The sequence below is a fragment of the Anarrhichthys ocellatus genome, unplaced genomic scaffold (assembly GCF_004355925.1).
Source record: "Anarrhichthys ocellatus isolate YVR2014 unplaced genomic scaffold, GSC_Weel_1.0 scaffold30, whole genome shotgun sequence".
Classification (NCBI taxonomy): domain Eukaryota; kingdom Metazoa; phylum Chordata; class Actinopteri; order Perciformes; family Anarhichadidae; genus Anarrhichthys; species Anarrhichthys ocellatus.
Window position 1 is genome coordinate 4,035,802 of NW_022280060.1, and position 22,557 is coordinate 4,058,358.

Genomic DNA, 22,557 nt, shown 5'->3' on the forward strand with positions numbered 1-22,557 from the left:
CGCTTTCTTTACCTTCCATATCTTCATCTTCCACCTCTCCCGCTCCATCACTGTGCCAGAGATGAGCGCAGATCATTTTCATTCCTATTGTGAGTGATTGTTGCACTGATGCCTCAACAGGAAACAGAAAAGAGATAAAGGAGACTAATGACACATGGCGTCTCCATCTACAAGGCCAGCGCACCATGTCGTCATATTGTGATTACCCCGTGCTATTGTAAATATGTGTTTCTGTTGGGTTTACATAAATTTACATATGTTTTAAAACTCTCCTGGGATGGGAAACCATTAGGGACAATGTTAGTGTTTTCCATTACAATCGCCCACGTTTGCACTGCTGTCTCATTGAATGGAAATGGCCGTGTGCATGCGGTAGAGGAAGGAGGGCACATTAGGCGAGGAGGGGAGCTGGAATTGAGAGGTTGTTCTTAGCATTATCTGTGGCACATAGAGAGAGAGAGTGTGTGGCTCTCGCTGTGCCACTCAGTCAGGGAGCATTAAGCTTTAAGAGGCAGTGAAGAGACTCAGGTCTTCAGAGGGAACTTGACATTGTTCATAAATCCCTCAGGAGCTGAGACAGAAGCAATGACAAATACACACACACACACACACATGCACAAAGTCAGTCTTTAAATCGCCCCATTAAATACATTCACCTATTACTACTTTGGCAGTAGTGTGTATTATATTACATTTTAGAATCAATTTAAACAGTATTAATATACTGTAGCACTTACAAAACATCACAGATGATCAAAGCACGAACTGCGAAAGTCAAATCAGAATCAAAAAGTGAAATCAGTTTGCCAAATGAAATGCCCATATTTAAAAGGAAAAAAAATGGGGGCTAACTAAACTTCGATTTTTACCCTTATTTGTGATATGTTATTTTAGTGTCACAATACTTGCATAAAACACATTCATGTGACTTTAAACGTGTAAGACGTGATGATGAAAATGTGAGATTCTGTGAGATTTTCTTTCTGGCAAAGGACTGCAGATGAAAATAAGTAAGTTTCAGCACCATTTACATTTTAATAAATGTTGATAAAAAAATAAACTTTTATTGGACATTTTGACTTGTCTCAGTAGACAAAACAATGGTCTAAAATATAAAAAATGAACGATGGCAGAATTCCATTTAGCTGCTTCAGTTTGAGGGTTCTCGTATCGTGCATGCTGGCTCATTGTCACACTGTCACGACGTAGTGGGACACTTAAATAGAACGTTAATACCTTATTAACGCCTGTGCTTTCCCTGTTATGACAAATCAAAAAATGTTCCGTGTGAAAAAAGGCCTAACAAACAAGACATTCAAGACAAGAGGACAGTTGGCCACATCTACACATTGATAAGGGATCATTCATTGGTGATAAAGAAGAAAGACAATGTGTACATACTTGTATTAGTATACTGTATATTTGGACGTGTGTGCATACACACCTGTAACATAACAGATCAAAAATTATGTTTTGATATTTGCTGGAACGTTTGCTCGAGGTATTATTGTTTCAAATCCATTGCTACTATGTTATCGGGTCATTCAGTGAGTTGCGACATTAAAACTACAGACTAAAGCCCTCAATCACTTTTATAGTCGCATCAAAGTCTTCATAATTCATGGCCGTGCTACAGCGGACTGAAGTGTTTAAAGTTACATTAACGATTCCAACATTAAATCAATTGTCTCCTTGTAATGTGAAAGCGTCACTAGAACTGTTGATCCCACTTATAATCAAAACCAAACTATTCAAACTTTTACAGCTTTGAGCTACAGGTCGTTATGCTTGACTCCAATGGTTCTTACTGAAAACAGTCTCGCTATCTGTAAGAAAACTTAGTAAATGTTATGATATAGTCATGATGCTGATCCATAATTTAAGCTCAGAAAGTGTATTCAGTATAATGAAAGCGTTTGTGAAGTTAGCTGTAAAGGGCACATGGCCAAAGCTCAGCCTGTTGTAATCGTACCGCAGAACCACCCGACAGCGCTGTCAGGCCAAGGTGCTCTTCTCATGTAACGTCTCATTGATAAGAGCAGCAAACACCTCATTTACAGGAACCTTAGGCTATAAGATCAGGTACTTTAAAAGCCATCCAAACACATTCAGACCCTGCCTGTGTGCCAGCAAATAAAACACCTTGATATCGCCCCAACTAAACTAGGATGATTCTGTCTTAATGTCCCATTTCAGGGACCAAGGAGTCCATAGTCTTTATGGCTCCACAGAAATGCAGGTAGTAATGTTTGACACAGCAGGGCTCCTGCCTTTCAGATGATCAAAGTGACAAGTTCAGCCTGCAACCAGAGCCACTTACAGGAGACATCAAGAAGCAGCAAGATTGGCAGCTTTTACGTCTTTAGTCCATTTCATCAGCCATTACTACCAGCAGAGGCAACGTGCTGTGGAGGACTAGTGGGAGGAGGGGAAGGCAGATTAACAGACAGCTGATACAGGTGTATAGGCGGTATCAAACAGCAGCTCTGTCAATACAGCAGGCTCCAAATTTCTTGAGAAGGGGCTGGGATCCCCAAAGTATGCCCACCGATTTCACTATGACGGGATTAACTTGGAGCTCCGTATGATTTTCGCAGATTCTGTGACTCAACAATTCAGTGATCCACGTTCTATCGGCTTTAAAGGCCCCTATCCCAAGTTTCAAAAGCTTACCCTTCGGACAAGGGACACTCTTTTTCTCCCGTGCGGTTCCGCTTCCCCCTTTTTGCTGCATTCAGTTGTTCATCAACCCCCGCGTCCTCGCCAGCTCTCCCATCCTCCCTTCTCTGCACATCTGCTAGGTTTGAGTTTTCCTTTCTTCCCTCCAGCGCCTGGCTTGGCCCAAGGCCCTTATAGCCAAATTGGTTTACATTGGAGAGATAAATGCTCTGCAAATGCGCTTAAACACGTACAGTAAAAAATGCAGACAGTGCGTGTCAGGATTATCACCCAAGTCAGGGGGAGAAAGGAGAACGTGTCTGTAGCACAAAGCTGGGGAGCCGGAGTGAAGCCTGCAGATATAGTCCGTCTCATCCACTTCTCAGGAGAAAGAGAGGAGGATTTAGCATTTGCATGCTAGTCTGTAATTCCTGGCATTATATAACTTGTCGCCAACAATCAAACTCCTGCGGTATTGTGAAAGTATTGTTTCACATGGGTGAGCAAAGTGTGGAGTTACACTCTTGGGGGAAGGGGTTTTGGTGGCAACATGGAGACAGTTGGTCCAAGACGCACGCCAGAGACCACCCTATAAGCCCACTGAAGAACTGTTCTGCAACACAACCTCAGGTCCAAATATAGAAGGTGCAACCCAAAAATCCTCTCAAAATATTCAGCTTAGAGGACAAACGTCTCACCTGAACACAGCGAGTGATATGAATGAAAAGGCTGAGCCAGCAGTGCTACAGCCACGAAAGCAAAGCAAAGAAAATACAAATTTGCGCAGTCAAAGGTCTGGTCTGCTGTGAAATTCACATGTGGAATATTGTGAGATATGATATTTCATATGTAAAATGTCTGAAAACCATAATGTGCTTTATATGTAAATGCATCACATTTGAAATGAAGTGTCACAATGTCTTCAAATCTCTAAAAATCATACTTGCAGACATGATGTGAATTTATCACTTATTCAAATATAATCGAAAACCTCATGTGCCATTATATAATTTGGACATGGCATTTTTTTCACATTTGATACAAATGAGAAATGCATTTTTCCTATGATGAATTCACATGTACATTTTTCTTGTTAGATAGTTGCGTCTATCCTGCAGATGGAAAATAGCCTGCGATCACCCGGAGGTACAAAGCATCTCTTTTTGTTTGAGAACAAAGTTTTTGTATTTCCGGGACAAAAACGCTTAAAAACAACGTATACTTTGATTTTTAAAATGAGTTACTGGGATTTCCTGAAGCAGCTGGGCTTTGGCAAATATTACTCAAACAGGAAGAAAAATATAGTGCATTTGTTGAAGCTATTTTCAGCTGTGGATGAATCCACATGTGGTGCTTTAGTGACGGCAGCCAGACGGTGTAGGTGGGATTGACTCAAAATACCCAACCATGTTAATCGTGATGTGTTTTTAATGGTGACAGTGTTAGTCTATGACACAGAAGAGTAAGCTACAACAGGCTTTGGCTACTGGTTTTTGGTCTTTTAATGGGATTTGTTGACAATAGAAGAATATCACTAGAATAATCCATCGAAATAAGATAAACTATAATCACAACAGAGAGCCACCGTTATCTCTTTAAATGAGCCTACAAGAATTTTTGACACTCCTACTAAGGGATGTACTATCATGATGTGAAAGAGGTCTCACTTGGTGAAGATAGGTAGGGCTCATACAGACAAACTGGATCCTGAAGACTCAGGAAACAGTATTCTGCCTTTCCTCCCCACCTGCTGCTGCTGCTGTCACACAGCTGCTGTCCCTGTCCACTAGCATCAATGTAAAACCCCTCCACATGCACTGCCATTGGGATTTGGGTGTAAAACTTCCAAACCCCCCCCCCCCCTCAAAAAAAAAATAGACCCCTTTTTCTCATCACCACGACCTGCCCCTCCCTCCAAATCAACGCCGTCCCCCTCAGACCTCCCAACACAAAGCCCTCAGAGCAAACCCAGCAGCACAGAAATCATAGCACACCATTCAATCATTGTTTTTTCCCCTCTCTCACCCCTTTTATGGTCCCACTAAAGGTTTTAGCCGGGCAGAGAAGGAGGGCTGTCACTGAGGAAACCTTAGCCCATTGATGAAGTGACAGGAGCTGCCAGAATATGATCCTAATCCTGTTTCCAGCATTCTTTTAGCCTGCTGGCATCGCAATTCCTCCACACATTCTCTGAGCTGTCAACTAGGAAAATCCCTCTAATAGCGCATTGCCCAGATACACATCAAAGAGCTCCTGGAAACCTTCAGCGGCTTAGCTGCCATAGACACACTCTCTCACACACACACACACACACACACACAAACACAGCCTTCCCATTAACTTACACCAATATGATCTTTACAAGCACACAAAACCAAGACGTTCATGACAAATTGACCACATATTTAGTATGCTTGAAAAAAAATAAAAAATAAAAAGCCCAAAGGCGTCTTTGCAGCGCTGAAATTATATGTACGCACTGTAACCTGCCCCATACTAAACCACCCACCCCTCTCACCTCCCTTTCTCCTGTAGGACAGTGATATAATCTTTACGGTCATGGAGCGAGAAAGCGGGAAAAGACCAGGAAAAAAAAAAAGGTGTCTGAACTTTGCTGACTCCAGGAACCCTTTCAGTCTCATTTTATCTCATTCTATTCTTACTTAATCCATCGATATCCCAACCAAAGGTAATCTTCTTATGGCAAAGCATTCTGTTTCGGTGCAGCCAAACCTCGGCTGACAGGGTTGGGGAAGAGGGGCGCTGCAGAGAGAGAGAGAGAGAGAGAGAGAGAGAGAGAGTGTGAGAGAGAGAGAGAGAGAGTGAAGGGTAGGTGGGTGGATGGGTGGGTGGTGGATTGGAGACTCTTTAGAGCCTGACACTGTGCTTCAGTCATTTCATTTAGGATTAGTTATTCTGCACTGAGTGAACAAGTGGCAGGTTCTCCCCTATGTGGTATGTAAACCTCAGCGTCGAGCATGGTAGACCTCCTGTGTCTAAATTATTTGCGGTTCATCAAGGTGTCTTCAGTGGAACATGTTAACTAAACTTAATTTGTTGAAGGTAATGTGTGTGGAAAATCCAAAACTGTTTATTAAGATTTAGTTTCCTGTCAGTCCCTCTCAGCGCTGTCAGCCATCCAGGGAGAAGAGCTGGATTCGGCACCTAAACTAATCCCTCTCTTGTTGCAAACTTCCTCTCACTGGAGAAACTTTTAGAAAATGCTTTTGGGTGTTTTTTTAAAGACCTTTATGTGAGTGCATGTTTTTGTGCCTGTTCGGATGTTGGTTGGATGTCCTGCTATGTGATTATTCCAGGGTTCATGATCTAGATGATCTTGCCTCGTGTTCTTCTGACTCAGCTTTTAGCTGACGAAGATTCAGAAATACACAAAAGCTGGTGTTAATAAATATCTTCCATTGAGAAAATTTTTATTTTTTTTTTTTATTTATTTTTTTTTTTTTAATGGCATTCATACAGTGTCTCTATTTTCTCAATTCAACCTAAATATGTAGGACTTTCATTCAAGAAGGTTGCCTCCTGTTTAGTTTTTTTTAACCATTTTTAATAACAGATGTTTTCTTTTCCTCTGTGTGGTCATTTCTTGAGTCATTGTTTTAGAATACAGCTCCCTCCTTTGCCTGAGAAAATGTCAAAATGAGGCAATGTGAGTCAGCATAGGAAAGTATTTTCATCTTATATTTCCAACCGATGAAACCGAGAAAAAGAGTCGTTCTTATGTGATTTATTCCCTTGCATTAAACAGATAAATTACTTACATTTTAAACAATTGAGAAATACATGTCTTGAATCTACAGTGATATAATACATAGAGAATGGGCCTGTGCATCTTTCTGCTGAATCCGGTGGCCCAGAAAAAGTGGTCGAGTTCAGTCTGGCACCCGAGTTAACCAAAGAAATATGTCTGCTGGGCTCATATATATATTTGTCGCTGTGCCTCCTCCGCAGATTCTCCCTTATTTCACTGTTGCTGTAGGTCCTTTGCTTAAAGCCACAATTGTAAAAACACACCAAACGTTTCCTCTCAAATCCTTCACACAAAAGAAGACATGGAGTTACTCTTCAGCCAGGCAGATGCAGGCGAACACTGAAGGATATTTACAACGCTCAATGGATTCTGCTGAGTGCTGTAACTTCAAACAAGGAGTCATTTGTCATCTACAAAGAAATACACTTGTTGGGGGATTATGATCTGAGCTTTACTTCTGATAACAGATCAGATGCGGCTTCATTCTGGGTTTTGCGGCTGTAAGCCATGCTTCAGAGGGGTGCACGCATGCATAGTTCACATTCAGGGGTTGAATTATAGAACATTTAAATATCTGTCCTGGAATCAGCTCTGTAGTTTCAAAACTGTCTTCCGTGACTTCACAGAGGAGGCTGAAATCATAGTGAGCAGCTAGCATTAGTAGAGTTGGCTTGTGTTGGTGAACAGGAGGAATCGAATACAAGCAAAGATCCACAGGCAAAAAGTACTGTTCAGTCACAGCTGCAGTCCAGTTTTTTTTTTAGTTTTTTTTTACATCAAGTTCATTGAGGACAGAGCTGTTCTTCATGTCCTGTTGTGCTCCCAGCAGTGAGCTGCATGCCCACATGGTGACGATGAGGTGAAGGGGAATAGGTGCGTTGACAACCCTGAGCTCCAAACTGAGGGAGGGCGCCTAAAGTGCCTGCTCTAAAAAAACGTTTTTCTCTGTTTTTGAAATTGGGTTTCAGTAAAATAACATGACACAAGCACAAATTTTAACTTTGGACAGATTTTGATCAGAGGACTTGTGAATTATTGTTATGTTAGCCAATTGGGTAGCAGCCAGTAGCTTAAGTTTGAATCTGAGATTTTTAGAAAGAATTTTTGGAGATGTGTCTGCGTTTTGGATGGATACACACAGTCGCTGACAGTGATGAGGGGTCAAGAGGAAAGTGAAGAGGGGCCCAGAGTCACCTCCACTGGACAAGGCCCATAATTCATAGGTACGGCCCTGACTGGAGGGCGAACACTTCGACTGAGCAGCCCGAGCTTCAGTTGGGGAGCGTGTCCAATCCCAGCGAGGCTGCATGCTGCTTGGCCCTCATACGGAGGTTCTCTATGCTGGTGGTCTTGCTGTTGAGGCTTCCAGGGAGGCTGCCTGGTGGCGCCTGCAGCAGCGGGCTGTTCCATACCTGCTGGGCCTGCGACATGGTCTGGTAGTAGGACTGGCAGGGCATCGAGCTCAGCGGGGGCGGCATGTTGACGTTCATGCCCAGGTAGGGCAGAGAGGGCGGCGGGCTCATTTCGAAGGACGGGTAGTGCACCATGTTGTTGGTGGCCACCATGTGCTGGCGAAACTGCTCCTGCAGCCGGAAGAGGCTGAGAGGAGACGAAGCGTAGGAGTTGCCCTGCGCCAAACCGCCGGTCACGCTGCTGGAGGACGGCATGGTGGGGGAGCACAGGGGGGAGTCTGAGAGACAGGAAGAAAGGAGGACTTTAATACGTTTTAACACAGATGTTTTGTAGATTTTTGTGTTTATCCTGTTTTTAAATTAATTGTGTGCTCTTCCTACCAATTCAGTCAAATTATCTTGTACATGAATGTGACTGGATTCGTAAATATGACATATAATCACAATATAAAAGAAAAAAGCAGCTGCATTCATTCGACAGTGATATTGTTACCTAATGTGGGGCTCAGCTGTTTGTAGGATGGGGAGCTGCTCCCCGGCTGCGCGCCCCCCTCCCCATGCGTCTCCTCCCTGATCTTCAACCCGGTCTCCCCTCTCATTTCGTCCTCCTCTCTGTCAGCATTATCCTCTGCTGCTGACTCGCTGTCCGACGGCTCGGGGGAGGTGACGTTGACTTCCACGCTCATCTCCCCGGGCTGGTGCCGTGCGGCTGCCTGCCTCTCTGTCTCTGAGTGACAGGATGAAGAGGAGGAGGGAGGGGGAGGAGTGCGGGCCTCGGGAACCAGGGTGGTGGTGGTGGTGGCAGCATCGGTGGTGGTGTTGGTGGTGGTAGTGTTGAGGTCAGTCTTGGAGTCCTCCGTAGAGCCCTCTGCAGCTCCGGACGCCTCCTTCTGTTTCTGGAGCTGCTCCTTCTGCAGGCTGCGCTGCTTCTTACGGAACTTGGCCCGGCGGTTCTTGAACCACACCTGGCAGATAGATGCACACACAGATCAGGGCTTGAGTCAAGAACTATAAGTAACATAACGTGGACAAATTAAAGCCACCGCAAATGACTGCAGTTTCTTTTCACATTTTTTTATGATGCAAGATGGCCTTTAAGACTTCAAGCTGAGCATCTCAGAAAGCAACAGGCAGACAGTACACAGGAGGATAAATGCTTTTATAGGTCTTTACCTGAACGCGTGCCTCGGGCAGGTTGGTGCACATGGCCAGACGCTCTCGCATCACCACATCAGGGTAGTGGGTCTTCTGGAAAGTTTTCTCCAGGGCCTCCAGCTGCTGGGCGGTGAAGGCTGTCCGACTGCGCCGCTGCTTTCGGTGCTGGGAGCCATACCGGGCCTCAAGGATAATGTCTTGAAATGTGCAGCCGTTGAGAAACAAGAAACATGACCAGTTTAATTGAGGTAGAGGTGAAAAGGTCATTTAAGCAACCAAGGGACCAACACACATTACATTTGTGTTAATGCAAAATAGATGGGGATCATGAATGACATTGGATGGAATTGAACAACAAAATGAGCAACTGATTCTTACCAGCTAGTCTCTCTGCAAGAGTGAGGGCATGCACTGAGGGCCTGTAGTCGGGGGTGTGCTGGGCTTGTTGCGCCGCCTGCTGGTGAAGGTTGTACATGGCGCTCAGTGAATTCATAGCGTGGAGCGAGTAGCCGTTCACCCCATAGTGCTGCATGGCCGGTGAGCTGTCTGCAGAGAGAAAGGACTGCTGTGGGTGCCAGGCCTCTTTAAACAAACCAGCCTGTTCTCTGGTTGCAGCGCTTAAGCTAAAGCGAACACTTGAACACTTTGTATTATAATGTTTGTTGTGGGCTGAGTGATTGATATGGCAACAGGTGAAATAAAGCAGTAAAGACTGCACTCCTGAGGGGAAAAAAATATTCCATCATTGAATCAAAAAATAACTAAACAGACAACGAGTGACTTCTAAGGATTTTAAAGTGATGATGGATTTAGCTGAGAGTGTTTATGTGTGTTGTTAGATCCAGTCGGATTATATTTAAGTAACAATGGGTTTTTCCCACGGTTGGTTTGCCCATTCAAGCGCCATGTAAAGCCTTCAGGAAAAATAAAATATCTTGGTTTGAAATTTGTACAAACAGTTACCATTTGATTAAAGAAAAAAAAAAAAAGTATGTTTTTCATGAATCCACAGCTCAACGGATTTAGTTTAAAGACAGTGAAGAGAGGTGTGCAGAATATTAAGAGAGTCAGTTCCATTCAGCAATGACAAATACAATATATATTTAACACCTAATTCACTCAAATAAAATGCAGCATTGGCCTATACAACAGCAAAAAATATATTGAATTTGTAGCTAATCTACTTTTTGCATTATTTAGTTTTATGATGTGGTCCTTTGTTGTTGTTGTTATTTCAACATGCTCATTTTAGAAAACATTAAATCCATGCTGATAATAGTTCATAGTGGTCTATAATTGTAATGAGCAAATGTACAAAAATACAGTTCCCCACTGTATTATAAAATAATAATATAATAATGATAATAATTATAATGATATTATTATAATGACAATACAAATAATATCTAAATTATTAATTAGGAGGGGAGAAAATGCGACTGACATTTTTCCCGTCCACACAAAACAAATCAGACCAATGAAATGAATTCTGATCATTGTCTTATTTCAACATCTAATCAAACTAAATGTTCAGTGTGAAGAGTTTTGATTGGAAACGCATGGAGACGCCGTTAAAGGTCCGCAGACTGGACTGACAGAATTGACAACAACATATTTACTTTGCTCCTCAGAGTTTGAGTCTAGCGGAGGGCCGTTTATTTCAATCTGTGGCGGGTCCCAGGTCAGTTCCAGACGCCCGGAGGCTGTCTGATGTGAGTGCAAATAGGTTTCAACTATACAAAGCTATTAATTTATCATCAGGCCTGACACGGGAAAGATGGGCCAGCGCGCGCGTGTGTGTGTTACTCGGTGTGACTAATGCAAGAACATTTTTTTTATTTCATTGCATTATTTTTACTAAATCAGCCTCTGGCTGCATTCATGTATTCTGCTCGCTTTTTTTTTTTTTAATCTGCAGCTTATACATTCAACATACATGCTCTTCTTTCAGGACAATGTCACGTAGCCTCGGGCTCTGATTTAAGCCTAATTATGCAAATTGCCGTGGATTTATGAGTTATATAGCATTTACTAAAGATTGCCTCGGGGCCGGAGCTCTGTGTATTCATGTCGTCAATTCAGCAGCGTTCAGAAACTTAAACGACAGAGGAAATTAATAGGGATAATTACCATATCGCCTCGTCAATTACCAACCTGTGACAAAAACAAGTACCAAAAAGAACAACGTTGAACGGTTCCCAAGTAAGAATATTGGCCTATTTGTCAAGGAACTCCGTGCAATTTACAGACTTATAACTGTCAGTGTTACTGATTACTTTGATCATTTATAGCCTACACATTTAATCGATTAATTGAGCAAAAGAACGTCGCACTGTTATTGTGTCACTAGTTTTGTTGGGGACCTCGGGAGGTCGACGGACTGCACTTTTGAAAACGTTTTTGTTGAAGACGTGATGGAGTTTGGAAAACAACGAAAGTCCGCAATATTAAACACATACATTTGCAAGTAAAAAATGATAAGAAGGCAATATAAAGTAAGAGTTGTTCGGCTACAGAAATAATTCAGGAATACGAACATCGCCAACTTCGATTCTGCAAACTTCTTACCTGTCTTCTCTCTGTGTCTGAAGCGAAATATCTCCGAATATGTTTTCCCCTCAAATCTTCTTCTCTAAAATCCGCAGGCGGTTCTTCAGTTTTTCATTTCACGATAGCTCTTTCGTTCACCTTGATACCCTGAGAATATCCCGCTCGGTCCGCTCCGTGCTCCGGCTCGCTTCTCTGTGGATGTGGGAGGATGCTGAGCTGCCGTCTACCGGCCTTTAAAGCGCTCCGGGTGGGGTCACCGGGACGCTCACACGCTCCTTCTCTGCGCCAATCACGTCGCTTTCCTCCTCCACCGCCACCACAGCCCCTCCTCCTCCTCCTCCTCCTCCTCCTCCACATTACTCCTCACTTCAGAGATGATTATTCTGTATGCGAGGTGCAGACTTTTCTGCTGCTGTTTTGGAAGAACAAAAAAAGATACATTTGTTGTGTTTTTTATTTTGTACGCAAGGATTTGCTGCCAAAATTGGCAATTATTCTAATTATTAGTATTAAGCCCATTGCTGTATATTTTTTGGAGGTGATAATAATGATAATGTTTATGTTTTGGAGTAAGGTATGCAGACTGACGTAAATAGCAAATTATCTTAATACTTTAAAGATGATTCAAACAAATCTCAGCATGACAGGATATATTTGAATTATGTAAGTCTTTATTATTATTATTATTAATATCTCAGGTTTTAATGTGCTGCTTAAAATCAACTAAAGCTGAGGTCAAGGGGCAGACTGCACTTCTGCTTTCCTTTTTGTCTTTCATCTTTTTTTATTACAAATATTTAAAAATCCTACCAATTATTGTAACCAATTTAAAATTGATTTCCTTTTATCATTAAGGGGCGAATAAACACTCAAATGGATATTTATAGGTTAAGGCTTGTAGCCTAATGTTTGTATACATTTTAGGCCGAAACAACCATTACAAATGTCACAAAACTAAAATCAATAAAAAGAAAAGAAATGATAATCGGAAGAAGAGTCCTCCTCAAATATGTGCTTCATCAGACCTTCAGTGTCTGTAAGAATTGTGAGCTTTAAAAAAAAAAAAAAAAAAACTTCACACACAGGTCTTAATTAAATGGTATGCAAATAGTCAGTAAAGGCCTGCACCACTCGTTTGCAGTGACTTGTGCACGGGGGACTTTCAGGTTAATTCCGGGCTTTAATTTTATTTCCCTGCTGCCTCGGAGTGACTGTGTGTTTGGTGGGAATGCAGCTGAGGTGGAGGGATGCAGGCTGGGCTATACACTCCTGCCTCCAGCAGCTCCCCGGCCCCGAGGGATTTAGGTTGGGATTGGGTAGACAAGACGCCATTTCACCCTCCAAAAAAATGTCTTAAAATGACTGCTGGTAAGAGGATTAAAACAATAATGCCCCTCTCTTCTTCAAGGTTTTTAGAAAAGATTTCTTCTCCCGAAGAAAAACCGTTTAGGCTGGAATTAAGGGCAGCGAAAAGTAGCCTTTTAATGTAAAGCTTGCATATTTTGTTGAATTTTCTCTGAGAGGGAGAGAGAAAGGGGACGGTGGGGTCTGGTGGGGTCTGGGGGGGGGGGGTAAAATCCTAAACGCAATTTGATCTTCGGCCGCTTTCAATTGCAGAAATTTAGACTCCTGATAAACAGCCTGCGTGAGAAGAAAACATGAAATTCTTTTTAAGTTCACTTTGAAGAGTTCAAGTCCTCACTCTTTCACTTTTAATTGGATATTTTAACTGTGAGAATCCAAAATATGAAAAAAAAAATAAAGAAATGAATAAGTTAAGTGGACGTTTTCACGCAACAGGTGGTTATCAGTCAATCAGTGCGTGGGTGTGGATGTTTTTTTATTTAAAAAAAGGAGTGAGCGAATTACAGCCATCAATAATAATAATTTTTTTATTATTATTGTTATTTCGAGCTCATGTGTTGTTGTTTTTTGTCAGTATAAGTGCAGACCATTTAGGCATAGAGGAGAAAAAAATCGGATTAACTTGTGAACCGATGGAAATAAGAACTTAAACTGGAGGTAAATCTGGCCAGTGTCTCTTTGTGAGAACCGTTTCTAAAGCAATTAAAGCGAGAAGGAATTCCTCTCAGCTGCTCTTCCCCAAATCAGCTTTTATACGGAACTTAATGCGGGCAAATGTCCAGCATGGCTGAGGGCTTTAATGTAGCAAGTGTCAAGAGGGCCTTCCATCAGAATGATATTAGGCCAGTGGAGCAGCAGCCCCTCCTGACCATCCACGGATGGAGTAAACTCACCATGACTCAGTTTACACAGATTTTCCATTTTTAGAATAGAATTTGGACACTTTTTTTAATACCTACATGTTAATTTTCAGAACTACGTAATAACAAAGTCCCAAACTGGTGAATACAATCTAAAAGTAATTCACAGTTTTCAAAAATTATTCTGAATTGTTTAGAAAAGTTTTGATGCCTGATTTAGTCTTTTTTTCCCAGGAAAAATAATTACATTTAAAGTTGTTTTGTGTATTCAGCCTTTTAGGGAATGAATTGCAATTATTTACATAATCTGGACATAAGTTATGTTGGTAAATTCAGTGTATATTATGTTGCAGGATTTTAAATTACATTTTGACAATTTTATATTTCCATAATCAATTAATCGTTTTTTTTATAAAATGGCAGAAAATACTGGAAAATATCCATCAAAACTTTCAAAAGCTGATGGTGAAATCAACACATATCTTGTTTTGTCAGAACAATATTCATATAAAACAGAGAGCATCAAACTCTGGGTATTTTTGCTTGAAAAATGCAAACCATTAATTAATTATAAAAGTAGTTTGCTGTTCTTTTGACTTTAAAAAGCCCAGACAGTAGTTCCAGATGTTTTATTTTGCAGCACAGTATTGGTGGTTTTGAGGCCTTATCGTAATAGTTTACCCATCTCTATATTTACCGTTTTCACACTGCTCCTCATCCCGATCACCTTCAGGATCTCAGCACCGCTCGCTGCAGGCTAACTTTCTAAACCCCAAATTCATCTCAGATTTCTGCGGATTTCATTGCTGCACTCATTGTTCTCTGCACTCTGGCTGCGATCAGGCATTATCGTGTTAAAGCCTCTCCTCAGATCTGAGTTATCGTCTTTGCTCTCAATCATCCCCCCCCCCCGCCTGCTTTCTGGATATCAAAACTTTTATCCCTGCATCAGGACTTTGGCTGCCTGAATCAAAGCTCAGCCGAGAAAGCTGCAGCGATTTATAAATCATGTTCAGTTTTTAATCAGGTTTATAACGCATGAATGTTTGTAATTTTACCCCTCAAATGGCTCCCGATATTTCCAAGTGGCATTTTTCATCAAATCGAGGAGAAAGTTGATGCCTTCAGCCTTCAGAGCCCATTACCTTTTATCATTAGGTTTTCTTTAACTTCATGAATATATTTGGTTTCAATCCAGCAGCTCTGGCCTGCACATGCTCTTAGTCAAGGTTAGCTTGTGCTCATTTGGGTGAAATTAATCATTTTGATGTATGGTTTAGAATTGACTGCTTCCTTGGGACTTGTGTGACTGGAGTAACAAAGCAACTTGCCATTAGCGACCCTCCGGCTGTGTATTAGCCGGGCATTCACCTTAAAGACTTTCCTCATACGCGTTGGATACCTGATTGAAATGGACAAATCTGTGGCACAGCCTCTTTTTAGCTGTTCTCAGTTCTCAGTTACCATCAATCTCACATTCATATGGCGGACATCTATTAACAACACCAAAGTTGTACGTACTGTAAGACATCACTCGTTATAACCATAGGAAAATGATGAAGTCTATACACTGTGGTGACAACGCAGACATTAAATAGACAAACTGACTGTTGTGGAGTTCCTGCAACTTAAGAAACCAGTGCAAAGTTAAAGTTACACATTTGAATTATAAAACTTAGACACCCAGTTTGGTGCTAAAGACTAAGGACAGTTTTAGCACCTGGAGCCACATCACCCATAGTGCAATCCAACAGCTGACAGTTCAGTCGGAGATGTAAGTGTGCTATGCTCGTAGCTGCTAATGTAGCCTTGAGCCGCTAGCCTTAAGCAGAGATGAGGAAGTCTGGTGGGCTCAATTCTCCACACACCCAGTTATTTTTTTGTATTTACAACCCTTTTGTTTTCAGCATCTTCAGAACTTTCGGTTTTGAAAAGTGAAGTCAATGCAAAAGTGCTTTAACTTGCATTCTTTCTAATAGCCAGCAGGGGGCGACTCCTCCAGTTGCAAAAGCAATTCTAACATGTATAGAAGTAATGACTCTATTTATGATTTATTACCTCAGTAAGCATTGTAAACATGAGTTTATGGTCTCAATCTCTAGTTTCAAGACATCTTTAATACTGCATGATGTTCATTTCGTAAATGATGGTCTCATTTACCACCACGACGTTGTCCGGTTTGTTGTCTGTGTTTTTCATCTTACAACTTTAACTGTTTTACAGTGTTTTTTCAGTTCATGGAAGTTAATTAACATTTTGGTTACCTAAAATATATTTTTCAGCATTTGGTTACTTAGCTCCACCCTCTCTGTGACTTCTGGTTCCAAAACCTCAAGATGGCGACAGGCCAAAATGCCAAACTCGATGCTTCAAAACAGCATTACACAAACCAATGGGTGACGTCACGGTGACTCCACTTCTTATATACAGTCTATGCAACTGATGCAGACTTAAGTGACATCACTTGAGGACATTTATCAGACACAAAAGGCTTTCTCCAACTTTAACAAATACAGTTGTACTGTAAACAGAATTTGAGACTTTGAGTTCCACTTTAAAAATGCTGATACAACTTTTCCCATTAGCACCTTAGAAAAAATTGTTGTTGCAAGAATGTAATTATTGGGAGACACAGAACTCAGTAATTCACTTTCACTATTGTTTCTCCTTGTATGATCCTGTTGAGACAGCGCACCATGCTGCAGCCAGAGCCGCTCCTCTGAACGGTTTCTCTAGCAGACTTGACATATCGAGGTTGGCAGGTTTGTTTCCTCCCTCTTTCTCAGAGCCGGTCTTTGGTTGTGCCCCTCAGGCTGCGGCCCAGCACAAGGGTTCCTATTGTCAGGGCCTAATCCAGGGGCTACACAGCTTTAGCAACATGGTGGGATAAAAGCCCATCAAACCACTACTTTATGGGGGCAAATCTTTCCTAATCCCTCGCTTTATCTAAACAAAAGGAGAGAAACAAGAGGATAGAAAGAAATTGTGCAGACACAGAGCAAGACCGGGAGCTAAGATGCAAAGAAGTAGTTTCACTGGAGAAGCTAACCATTTTTGACAGGCTTTCACTAAAGGATTGACAAAAAACGGACACCAGGATTCCAAAAAGGGCCGTACAGGGTCTTTTTTCTTTTCTGAAGTTAAGCTTTAAGATCCTTAGAGGGATATGTCGAAATTAGTGAGATTAAATTCAAAAACCTTAACTATTAAGAGGACTTGGCAGGGGGCACCTGTCAGTTTTGGAAGCTCTAAAAATTGTTCTTGGTTTGCTGGGTTGATGTAAACAAGCGACAACTGTGTGATCTTGAACCTATTCTTTACTCTTTTCTCAGACAGGGAAAAGGGAGTATGGGAATTTTTCTTTCCCTCCTCACAAACTGCTTAGAAAATCTGCTCCATCACACCGACTGTGTGACCCCGACCTGTGTCCAAACCACATTTACCTTCAAGACGACCCAGCAAGAATCCTTTTAATTTAATGTGTGGGAATTCTTCAAAAGACACTGAGTGACAGCTACAAATTAGGCTTTTTATTCTAAGTCTGTTTCTGAGACTCTGTGAGCTACCGTTCATCCGCGACACCATTGTTTGAACAGACCCCCCTAGTAAAGTAGAGGTCCCTGTAACTCACATGTTCTGTGTGTGTGTGTGTGTGTGTGTGTTTCAGAGGACAAATCCCCTGACCCCATTTCATGTCTGCTGCCAATTCCAATTTCTATCTTTGCTCTGTGGCAACTCGCTTCAAATCCCAAGTGTTGCATCTGCAAATGACTTGAGTGTGAGTTAGAGGCTCAATTTTATGCCACAGCCCAAATGCTCCACAGGAGGACCATTTGGAGCCCGGCGGTCAGAGAGCCGAGCAGAGATTGAGAACAAGCCAGTTCGTTCTGGCTCTATGTACATAAACCAGCACAGCCGGGGGGCTTTCAAAGTCTCGCTCCGACCTCTCAGGTATATGAACAGAAACACAGGGACATACATAATTCACCACCTGGCAGTAAATACACTGGCATCCACACACAACAAAGTTCAGGCTTTTGAAATTTAACATCAAGGAGGACAAACTGATTGATCATGTATTACTTTTAAATATTTGACAGCACGCCCCCTGCTGGCCTGCGTCGATGCCTCCTGAAAGGGGTAATTAAGAGATAATAGGCTGGGGATGCTCGTCAGGGACCGAGTGATTAGTGATTCATTACATGAGCTTAGAACGAGGAAGAAGAGAGGAGGGAAGTGGTTGGTTTTCAGTGGGGGGCATACTGGAACAGCCTGACAAATTGCCATTGGATTTATCCAGGGTAATTAACCATCACCCAGGGAAAGGGCTGGGCCTATCTGTAACCTGCAGCAGAGTCACACACACAGCCACAACACAGACGAGCCGAGTCTGGTTTGCTTTCCTTTCTTTAATGGCTATAAGTCCTTTTACTGCAGCTTTGTGTGAGCAGACAAAAACAACAATGGATGTAAAAAATTGATTTTAGTTAAATGTTTTAAGTGGTGGTGCTACATGCTAATCAGACATTATTTATCCTCTCACACTGACTGTACATTAAGTTTATGTTGCTATATGCATTCTATTCATTATTTTTGACTACAGCCAGCAGGGAAACAGCTATCCTAGCACTGTCAGATTAATTGACAACATTGAACAACTTCTATCAAGTTTCAGCCGTTTCTCCCTGTTCCAAGTATTTGTGCTAAGCTAAGCAAAATGGCTGGTGGCAGACATGAGAGAGGGTTGAACAGAGACAGACACAGAACACAAGGTAAGTTTAAAATAGGTCTTTAGTGGAAGCAGATAGTCATACACAGTCCAAATGGCAAATAATACCATGCAAGGAGAAGGCAGTGATCCGAAAACCAGTGACCAAGAAAAAGGTCAAAATACTAAAAACTAATGCAGGAAAGCGATGAAAACAAGAAAGAAAACAGGGAAAACTAATGACAAAACCAGAGGCAGGTGAGTAACTGAGGACAGGTGTGGATAATTAAAGAGGTGGGAAACACACAAAGGCAGGAAGAAAAACAAACCATGACACATGAGGAGTGAACCTACAAAATAAAACAGGAAACGCACTAAACGGAAATTTACAACATTAGACCAGAAAGAAACCCCACAATGAACAGAAAACCCAAAACTAAACTTCTAGATAACCGATAACTTAAAAACAAAGACAGATAAACCAATAAAGACCACTTCAAAGATTATAATGCAAGATAGTCTTAAAGTCTGAAGACTCTGGACACAGGTTTTTGGTTTCCATTTGAGAAACGACACACTGAACCCCAAGTTGCTCTCTGTGCGTTTCACAGCAGTCGACTCCTACTAATGCTTGGGGAGGGTTAAATTTAGAGGTCATTTTTCACGTATGTGCCTGCATGTATGTGACACTAAAATATAGTTTAAGTTAGGTTAAACAGTACACAGAAACCTGTGTGAAATATTTACTTGAACGCACTAACGAGTCTAAAAAATGTAGTATTAGAAAGTATTAAAATGTGAAATTCAGCTGTATTCCCCTTTTAAGAATCTTTGCATGGCACACTCGAATGGCTTCCATCCACTGTTTGACTGTCATGATCCTGTAAAGTAGGAAAGTCTATATTCCCATCTTCATAGTCCTTCCAAAGCCAGCCTTCCATCCTGAAGTAATCCTCTCTGGTCCCTATCAGCCTCACAAAGCAGCGCACACTTACATGGAGAAGTTGATTTTCTCTGTCTGTTTTATCTGATTTAGAAGCACTTAGAAACAGCTCTAAGTCTTCTCTCGATTAAAAGGACGAGGGGGGGGGGACTCAGCTGGTGTGATACCAGCTCCCTCCTACACTAGCTACCTCTCAACATCCAACATCTGTCTATTGTTGGTAAATCTGCTTTAAAGCATCTGTGGGTCATATGGATTCAAACATTTAGAGAATTGAGGCTCATCTGTGGAGCTTAAGTCACTCCTCTTCTCTTTAGTCTCTCATCAGAATAAAGGCTGCTGATCTGAAGCTCCGTTTCAAACACACCTCTGAAAGTGTTGCCTTTTCTGCCTCAATATCTGATAAATGAGCTGTAATGAAGTCAAACTCAACTATGACTGCAAGTGTGCGAACAGCATAGGCATGAACAAAACACTGATTCTTACAGTTAGATGTATTTCATCATCATCACTTCACTCATAAGTTGCAGACCTGCATCTCAGCGAGAGTAGAGCTCACAGGACCTGTTAAGTCAAGCTTTTATGAAATGAGCATAAGGGTTTGATTTATTGTTGTTTCATAATCTGGGTTTATGCCTTGTTCAGCAGAAAGCTTTTTCAAAAAGGCTTTGGCTGGTGGGCAGCATCTGGCATTAACACACTGACTGGCCGCTTCCAAAAGGGACCCGGGCACCCACACATGACCATTCAAACAGGAGCCAGAATCTATTTGGCAAGAAGGACGAATGGTCAAAATTGTATGACTTGTGGGTGAGAAATAGTTGTACTGATAATAATTGCAAATCATAACACCACATAAAAGAGAAAGAAAACTGAATTTTATGTTCTTAAACAGTTTCTTAAACATTTTTGGGAAATATGCACTTTTGGATGTTACCGTACTCAACCAAAAAAGTAGTGCACACAACCCCTCGTAAAACCACAACCTGTCCGTTTTATGCTTCTGTTTTTTTTATAGACAAACATTATATAAAGTGTTAATTAGGGCGCTTTAGAGGTACTGGAAGGCTAATTTTGTTCCCTTAAGACAGAGCCAGGCTGGCTGTTTTCCCCCTGCTCTCAGTCTGTATGCTAAGCTAAGCTAACCAGCTCAAGCTTCATATTTAGATATTTTGAAGTGGTATCAATATTCTAACTCTCAACAAGCAAGGCAGTAAGCAAATGTCCAAAAATGTAGAACTATACCTTTAACATTTCTTTCAATCAGCATGAGCTTACCTTTTTACATTTTAATAAATCAACTTCATTTTGGATATTTGTTTAGAATCTGTGTAACCCAGAATTTGTACCTCACACAAATTACACCCTTAATTATTGCGTGACGACAATGGGCAGCAAAGTTGATACCCTATTTTTTCTGGGTTACCTGCAGATCAGCCGATCTGCTCCCAGCCATTTGGCTCTAATTACAGTGTCCCGGAAACCTCTGCAGAGAATGCGGTGTGGAAATAAGTGCTTAAGAAATGAATGTGTCAGATGGCCTGAAGGCATTGAGTTCTCCGCAGGGACGCTGTGGTTGGGCCACTTAACCTGGATACCTGCTTGCACGGATCCCACCAATCAGGGACGAATGAAGAACACTTATTGCAATGTTGGGGCGAAAGCAGCCTGACTGGCATTTGTATAACCCTCTTAATACTGAAATGAAAACACCCACAAATGAGAGTCAGCGAATAAGGGAGGGAGAGGTGGTGAGAAAAGAGAGAGAGGGAATGAAAAGGAGTCTTGCTGGGCCCAACTGGCCATGTAAAGAGTCGGGCCGTCCCGCCTGTCAGATGGTGGCTGGCTGGAGGAACCCAGGAGTGAGAGCTGCTGCCTTCTCGTTAGATAATCCCTGCAGCACACAGCGGCGGCAGGGGGGCCAGCGGGAGCCTGTTAAAGAGAGCCAGCGCTGATGGATATCTGTCTGTATTTATCTGCTCCTAATGAGCGCTGCTTAGCTGCCCACCGAGCTGGAACGTGGGCATGAGGAAAAGCAAATACTGGAGGAAAAGACTTTAATGTGAGCCTGATTCTGCAGGAAATGCGATTGTTCATTTGTTTTGTGTTCTCTTTATGCAAATATATGTTTGCATTAAAAACGAGTATTTTTTATTTATTTTTTTAAATACTGCTCCTCAAAATCACACCCATTTGTCACACTCACAAAAAGAAAAGGAGTACAGTATGCATGCTGAGATTGACTGTGATGGTTTATGTGCGTGCGTGTTTCGAGTGTGTTTTCCTTGCCTCGGGGTCCTGCCGCACCCCCCCCACACACCCACCCACCACCCTGCAGACGAGCCCTTTGGCGGATATCTGACTCCACATGAATATGGATGAGGAGGTAACACACAGGGGAGAGCTGGGGAAATCTGATGACAGTGCAGGAAAAGACCAGAGCATCTACGGGGATGTATGACTTCTCAGCTCTGCCACTGATATGACAAAGTGGCTGAATTTCAATATGTGTGTGTGTGTGTGTGTATATGTCTTGCCTCAGAGTGTGTCCCGTCAGATGGATATGAATAATGTATTGATAGCCAGCCCCCTGTGGTAGTCCATAGAATCTCTGCCTGTGTGTGTGTTGTGTTTGGCCTGGCCAGCTGGCAGGGTCACAGGGGATGCACACACATTATGTCACAGTCCCAGGAGAGGTGTGGGTGCATGTTCCCTTTTCATCATCAATCAGCAGAGCAAACTGTTTAACAACAACAATGAGGCGGCTAAGAGGCCCCTCAGCTCATGCCAGAAGTGGTGATAATTACCTAAACATGAAGTTGTCACTCCTCTCCCTCTTCAGCCTCTCGCTGCATCTGCCCCTTTTGATTGTGTGCCGAGCGGAGCGTGACTCACTCGCGAGTGAGAAAGACGGTAATTGGTGAGATTGATTTTTAAAAGCTTTTTCATTTGACCTACACCATGTCCATACGGAGCCTTTTCACTGAGCTTGATAAATGCCTCAAAAGGTTTCCCCGATGCTCTCGTATTAGTTTAATTTCCTTTCCCCATACCTCTTCTTCCTCTTTGTAAAATGAATCGGACTTCCCTCAGTTGACACCTCCTGTCAAACTGTCAGCAGGTCTGGCGGAAAAAGT

At 42.1% G+C, this 22,557-nt stretch overlaps 1 protein-coding gene across 2 annotated transcripts; it reads right to left on the minus strand.

Annotated features, from left to right (window-relative positions):
• Positions 1-6,590: 6,590 nt before the first annotated feature.
• LOC116392686 (diencephalon/mesencephalon homeobox protein 1-A-like) lies at positions 6,591-11,735 on the minus strand. 2 transcript variants are annotated; one of them, XM_031864386.1, is made up of 5 exons: positions 11,563-11,735; positions 9,374-9,540; positions 9,013-9,207; positions 8,333-8,804; positions 6,591-8,117 (listed from the first exon to the last, which is right to left on the minus strand). In XM_031864386.1, the coding sequence occupies exons 2-5, from the start codon at positions 9,524-9,526 to the stop codon at positions 7,699-7,701; spliced, it is 1,239 nt and encodes a 412-aa protein (XP_031720246.1). In that variant the 5' UTR covers positions 9,527-9,540; positions 11,563-11,735; the 3' UTR covers positions 6,591-7,698. The 2 variants fall into 2 exon arrangements, with proteins under 2 accessions (XP_031720246.1, XP_031720247.1); XM_031864387.1 differs by having other exon boundaries at positions 9,013-9,191; positions 9,373-9,540.
• Between the last annotated feature and the right edge of the window lie 10,822 nt (positions 11,736-22,557).

Coding starts and splice junctions, on each gene's coding strand:
- LOC116392686 (XM_031864386.1), bottom strand. CDS start 9,526: ATGCAGCACTATGGGGTGAACGGCTACTCGCTCCACGCTATGAATTCA. Junction 8,805..9,012: donor TGCCCGAGGCACGCGTTCAG/GTAAAGACCTAT, acceptor TCTATCTGCCAG/GTGTGGTTCAAGAACCGCCG. Junction 8,118..8,332: donor ACAGCTGAGCCCCACATTAG/GTAACAATATCA, acceptor CCTGTCTCTCAG/ACTCCCCCCTGTGCTCCCCC.